The sequence below is a fragment of the Myotis nattereri genome, assembly GCF_964212035.1.
Source record: "Myotis nattereri genome assembly, chromosome: 9".
NCBI classification, from domain to species: Eukaryota; Metazoa; Chordata; class Mammalia; order Chiroptera; family Vespertilionidae; genus Myotis; species Myotis nattereri.
In genome coordinates this window covers 29,509,367-29,515,776 of record NC_138084.1, presented here as the reverse complement: position 1 = coordinate 29,515,776, position 6,410 = coordinate 29,509,367, and the positions used below count along the sequence as shown (strand labels likewise).

The following is a 6,410-nucleotide window of genomic DNA, read 5'->3' as shown; positions in this document are numbered from 1 at the left end:
ACTGATCAATGAAACAAAAGTCTCAGAATTAGACCCAAATACATATGGGAATTTATTATATGACAAAAAAAATGTATATTAAAGTAGTGGGTGTAACGTGAACTATTTGGTGAATGGAATTGGGATCACTGGTGGCCATCTAAAATAAACTAAAGTTGGCCTGGCCCGAGTGGCTCAGTGCTTGATCATTGTCCTATGAACCAGGAGGTCATGTTTGATTCTCAGTCAGGGCACATTCCCGGGTTGTGGGCTTGATCCTCAGTGTGGGGCTTGCAGGAGGCAGCCAATCAATGATTCTCTCTCATCATTGATGTTTCTATCTCCCTCTTTCTCCCTTCATCTCTGAAATCAATAGAAATATATTACAAAGTAAAATAAATAAAGTTGAAAACATACTTGGCATCTGATATTAGGATAAATCCATATATAATCCAAATACTTAAAAATAAATAATGAAACTATATTAGTACCTGGAGAAACCATAGGAAAGTTTTTTTTTCCCCTCAGTGTTGGGAAAGGCTTTCAAAGTGTAGCACAAAATTCAGAAGGCATTAAAGAAAAGATTAATAAGGATGAGAACATACAGAATTTTTTTGGTATGGCATGAACCATCACAATCAAAAGATGAAAAATGAGTTGGGGAAATATTGGTAACTCATATAAAAGAAAAATTACTAATTCCTCTATTTGTAAAAGTTTCTGTAAAATGATAATTCAAAATCTAACAAGCCAATAAGAAAATGATTATACGTCATAAATTCACAACTTCTCAAAATAAAAATGGCTCTTAAACATATGGAGAGAAACCAAAATAATAATAACAGAGATGAAAATTAAAATTACATAGAGTTATATTTTACTCATAGAAATATAAAAGACCAAAACTTTTGGCAGTTGTTGGTGACCAGGTCAGCAGGGGAGGGCAGTTGGGGGCGATTGGGCCAGCAGGGGAGTGGTTAGGACAGCCGTGGGCAAACTACGGCCCGCGGGCCAGATCTGGCCCGTTTGAAATGAATAAAACTAAAAAAAAAAAGACCGTACCCTTTTATGTAATGACGTTTACTTTGAATTTATATTAGCTCACACAAACACTCCATCCATGCTTTTGTTCCGGCCCTCCGGTCCAGTTTAAGAACCCATTGTGGCCCTCGAGTCAAAAAGTTTGCCCACCCCTGGGTTAGGAGGTGATCAGGTAGGCAGGCAGGCAAACGGTTAGGAGCCAGCAGTCCCAGATTGTGAGAGGGATGTCCGACTGCCGGTTTAGGCCTGATTACACAGGGATTGGGCCTAAACTGGCAGCAGACATCACCCAAGGGGTCCCAGATTGGAGAGGGTGCAGGCCAGGCTGAGGGACATCCTCCTTCCCCTTGCATGAATTTCGTGCACTGGACCTCTGGTAATTGTATAAGTTTGTCTGTGGAGAAGAGGGGTGGGAACCTGTCTGCAGGTGGAAAGGATGGTTTAGGGTAGGAGTATGCAGAGCTCTTCCCTGGCCTGAGAGGAAAGGCAGCAAAGTGAGCACAAAGGCAGTTTGGCTGATAGATTTGGTGTCAGGAGATGGGGACATTCTCAGGAGGGCAGCATCTGAGAGTGATAAAAGAGTGAGGAGGGGGTTTCAGGAGAGAGGTGGAGTGAAATGTTTCCCTTGGAAATTGAGAGGGTAGTTATGGAAAAGGTACATGATGACTCAGTAGAGCTAAGTGGATACTTGTAGATTGTAGGCATAGATTGAAAATGAAACCATTGGTTGAGTGTTGCTCTCTGGTTACACTCAGCTCCCTGGAAACAGGCATGGAGTTAATGGAGAGTTGGACTCAACCAGGGCAAAAGACTTGAACAGCCACTTCACCAAAGGAAATACATGGCAGGAAAATAAATATATGAAATATGTTTTGTACCCCTAGCCATTAGGGAAATACAAAATTAAAACCACGATGAGATTCTATCATACACTCCTTAGCATGGCTAAAATGAAAAAATACCGATTCCTTCAGATATTGACAAGGCTTTAGGAAAACTGGATCTCTCATAGATTGCTGGTTGGAAAGTAAAATGGTATGACCATGCTGAAAAACTATGCATTTTCTTACAAATTTGGACATATAGTTACCATATAAAACAACAATTATTCCTGGCATTTATTTTAGAGAATGGTAAACTTATGTTTACATGAAAACCTCTATATAGATGTTCATAGCAATTTTATTTATAATAATCAAACTGGAAACAAATCAAATGTCCTTCCACTTGTGAATAGTGAAACAAAATGTAATGCATCCATACTAAAGAATACGACACAGCAATTTTAAAAATGAACAACAAACTATTGATTCGTGCAACAACTTGGATGGATCTTGAGGTCATTGTGCTGAATGAAAAAAGTCAAACTCAAAGGCTGAATACTGTATGACTCCATTTATACAACATTTTTGAAATGACAAAATTATAGAGATGGAGAAGAGATCAGTGGTTGCCAAGAGTTTGGAAGGGGCACAGGTTGGGTGTGTCTACAAAGAGTTGCCCAAGAGGATTCTTTTGTGACAAAGAAACAGTTCCAAATCTTGAATGTGGCTGTCATTACATGAATCTATACGTATGATAAAATATCCTAGAATTATGCACCCATGTGAAACTGGGTGAGATCTGAGTAAGATGTGTAGTGTGAATAATTGTGTCCTACCCAGGTCAATTTCTTGGTTTTGAAAATGTTCTGTATGTGTAAGATGTCACCATTGGCAGAGGCTGGGTGACGGGCAGACAGGAACTCTCTGCAGTAATTTTGCAACTTGCTGTTGGTCTTATAATTAATCAGATTGAAAGTTTGTTGGATTTACTACCTACATGCATATTGCAGTTACCAAGAATGAGAACAAGGTTTATGCTGGAAAGAAGATTGTAAACTAGGCATGTAGTCCATGAGATAATATAATAAGCATTCACACAACCACCATTAAATTTAAGTGTATATTAAAATTTTATCATATTTGCTTCCAATATCTCTTTAAAAATGAATAAAATTTTGCAGTTATAGCTAAAGGCCTAACTTTCACTCACTGATCTCTTCAGAGCTTCTGAAGTTGATACGCATTATTTTCTCACGTGTATAACAGGATGTGAAAACAGCTCAGATCTAAATATCAAGATACTATAGATACTACATTTCAAAAGAGGTAGGAGATATCATGCAGAATTTAAATACGAGATTTCTGATAATGGGTTACCAACTCTTATGCCATCATCCATATCAAAGCTGTAAACAATTAGAGTTGAAGTTGTATATGAGGCATAAAACATTGAGTTTAATTGAAAGATGAACCATCGCTCCTGCTCCCATGGGGCCTTTGCAGGCAAAAAGACTGTAGTCCAGAAGAGGGTGCATTCTTTTGTTTCTTGCTTCCCACTTGCCCCAACCCTTGTCCTTGTTCCACCACCTGTTGTTTCTAGATGTGGTTTCAGACCCTATAGGGTTGAACATATCCTAGAGTCAGTGTCAGGAGAGCAGGACTTTCCTCTTTGGCCTGTCCTGCTTGGGTGGCCTTGCTGGTGATGTCTGGACTTGACAGTATTGTAGAGTTGACTCTAACTCATTTTGCAAAACTTATGCCAACTTCTGACACTTCAAGGCCACAAGAGACATGGCTCATTACTCACTGCACTTCATCCAATGATCGATTTCAATTTTTTTTTTATTGATTTCAGAGAGAGGAAAGGAGAGGGAGAGAGAAATAGAAACATCAGTGATGAGAGAGAATCATTGATTGGCTGCCTCCTGCATGGCCTCCATGGAGGACGGAGACTCCAACCCGAGCATGTGCCCAGACCAGGAATTGAACTGTGTCCTCCTGGTTCATCAGTCAACACTCAAACACTGAGCTACACAGCCTGGGCTGATCCTTCTTAAGAGAGATGTAGCAACTATGACCATATATTTGGGGTGTCACAGGGAATGAAACTTATTTGCACACTGGTCACCATTTTCTAAACAACCTTTGTACTTTTAGTAACAACTAGAGGCCCAGTGTATGAAATTGGTGCACTGGGGGGTGGGAGGGGGGGTGTCTCTTAGCCCAGCTTGCATCCTCTGCAATCTGGGAACCCTCAGGGGATGTCTGACTGCCACAGTCAGACATCCCTCTCATAATCTGGGACTGCTGGCTCCCAACTGTTGGCTGCCTGCCTGCCTGATTGCTCCTAACCACTTCTGCCTGCCTGCCTGATCACCTCCTTACCACTACCCAGCCGGTCCAATCGCCCCCAACTGCCCTCCCCTGCTGGTCCGGTCGTCCCCAACTGCCTTCCCCTACCAGCCCAGTCATCCCCAGTTGCCCTCCCCTGCCAGCCTGGTTTCCCTAAACTGCCCTCTCCTGCCAGCCTGGTCCCCCAAAACTGCCCTCCCCTGTTGGCCTGGTTGCCCCTAACTACCCTCCCCTACTGGCCTGATCACCCACAATTGCCCTCCTCTGCCCATCTTGTGGCGGTGGGCACCACCATCTTTGAGGGTGGCAGTAAATTAGCATATTCCCTCCTTATTAGCTGTGGGTGCCACCATCTTTGAGGACAGGGTAGTCAATTAGCATATTCCCTCCTTATTGGCTGTGGGCACCACCATCTTTGTGATGGCATGAGGGTCAATTAGCATATTCCTGCTTTATTAGGATAACACTATAAATTGCCTCTTTTCCCATTTCTATTTTTCCAGTTCCTGTTTATCTTTCCTTGCCTGTCTTAAAAGGTTGGTGTGGCTGGCTAATGTGACATAGGGTACTTACTAGTAAATTATAGTTATCAGTTCAAGGCCAAGTATTTCAAGAAGACTTTCCTGATCCACTTGTAAAGAAAAAGCATTCAGTAAATAAATTCAGAGGATGATTACATGAGAAATTTAATGGTAATGTCAGGAACGGTGGCAAGGCATAATTTTCAGACTAATGAGAAAAACTAGAGCAGCCAGATTAAAAACAGCCTATTTGAAGAGATTGCGGGATCACTGACACATTCTGAGGCTGAGGCTGAGAGAAGACTAGATACTTTCCATGCCTGGCAGGGCAGCAGTAAGTCTCAAAGTTTCTTCAGACTGATCAGGACAGAGGCTCTCACCCCTGCCCCAGACTGGTTCTCGACATGTCCAGGGTTTCCCCAGGAAGGCTTTGTCCAGGTTCATCCACCTCAGGAGTGTCCTGCAGAGCCCTCTGGAGAATCAGCCTCAGGGTGTGTCTCCGCTTCCACCATCGCTGCCTGAAGGAGCCAACGAAGAAGTAAATGATGGGGTTGGCACAGCTGTTGACACAGGACAGAAATACTACCGTCATGAAAACATGAAAGATGGCACTAAATTCATTTGGAAACCAGACTATGAGGAACCAGTAGATGCCGAAGGGCAGGCCGCAGAGGAGGCAGACCAGCACTGTGATCACAATGGTTATGTAGAGCCTGGTGGGTGGCACCCGATGGGAGCCACACAGCAGTCTGGTCATCAGGGCCAGGCTGAACGCAGAGAGAAGTACAAACAACAAAATCAGCCATGCCACAGTGATGAAATCCAACACTGAACACCAAAAATAATGCACAATCCAACTCAGGAAGCCACAGTAGATCTCTCTCACGATGATCAGAAGCAGGGACAGGACCCAGAGCAGGGCACACATTATGGCGGACATGTGTCTGGGGCGGCGGCAGCGGTACCAGATGGGCCACAGGACAGACAGGCAGCGCTCCGTGCTGATGGCGCTGAGAAAGCTCAGGCCTGAGATGTAGGCAAAGGTTGACACAGGCAAGAGAAATCTGTTCGTTACTCTAAAGAAAATTTTGACGTCGAAAAGTAAAACTAGACTATGTATAATTCGGTAGCAGAGGAAGAGGAAGTCGGCCCCCGCCAGGTTGAGGATGTAGACAGAGAAGGCGTTCCTGTGCATTCGGAAGCCCAGCAGCCAGAGCACCACCGCGTTCCCTGCCAGTCCCACCAGGGCCACGATGATTGTCAGTAATTGCAGGATTATGAACTCTGTATAATGTTGATAAATGGCCCGATCAATTTCATCGGTTGTTGTGAGGTTGGTCTTCCAGGCTGTGACAGTCATATCCGTGCTCAGAAACGCTGCAGTTGTGGGCCTGGGAACAAAACAAGACTTGAGCACCTGCTCTGTAACCACTGACCCTCATGCCACCCTGTCTGTGGTGAATGGAGGCTTCCAGAGATTAAGATTCTTCCTGAACCACACGGTCTTGGAGTCCTGGATTCTGAATTTAAACCCAGTTCTCTCTGAATCTTAGAGCCTGGGCTGTTTCTACTGCAACAAGGACCCTCTATGTCCAATCTCTCCCCTCACCATAGAGCCCATGACATGTGCCCTGGAGGCAGGAGGAGAAGAGTCTGCCCAGGTCCTGTGGATGACAGCAGGGTCCTGAGTTCC

At 43.9% G+C, this 6,410-nt stretch overlaps 1 protein-coding gene across 1 annotated transcript; it reads right to left on the bottom strand.

Annotated features, from left to right (window-relative positions):
* Window positions 1-5,093: 5,093 nt before the first annotated feature.
* Window positions 5,094-6,104, bottom strand: LOC308524198 (mas-related G-protein coupled receptor member X1-like; the record flags this gene model as incomplete). The annotated part of the gene is made up of 1 exon (XM_081098387.1): window positions 5,094-6,104. The coding sequence occupies exon 1, from the start codon at window positions 6,075-6,077 to the stop codon at window positions 5,094-5,096; it is 984 nt and encodes a 327-aa protein (XP_080954513.1). The 5' UTR covers window positions 6,078-6,104.
* Between the last annotated feature and the right edge of the window lie 306 nt (window positions 6,105-6,410).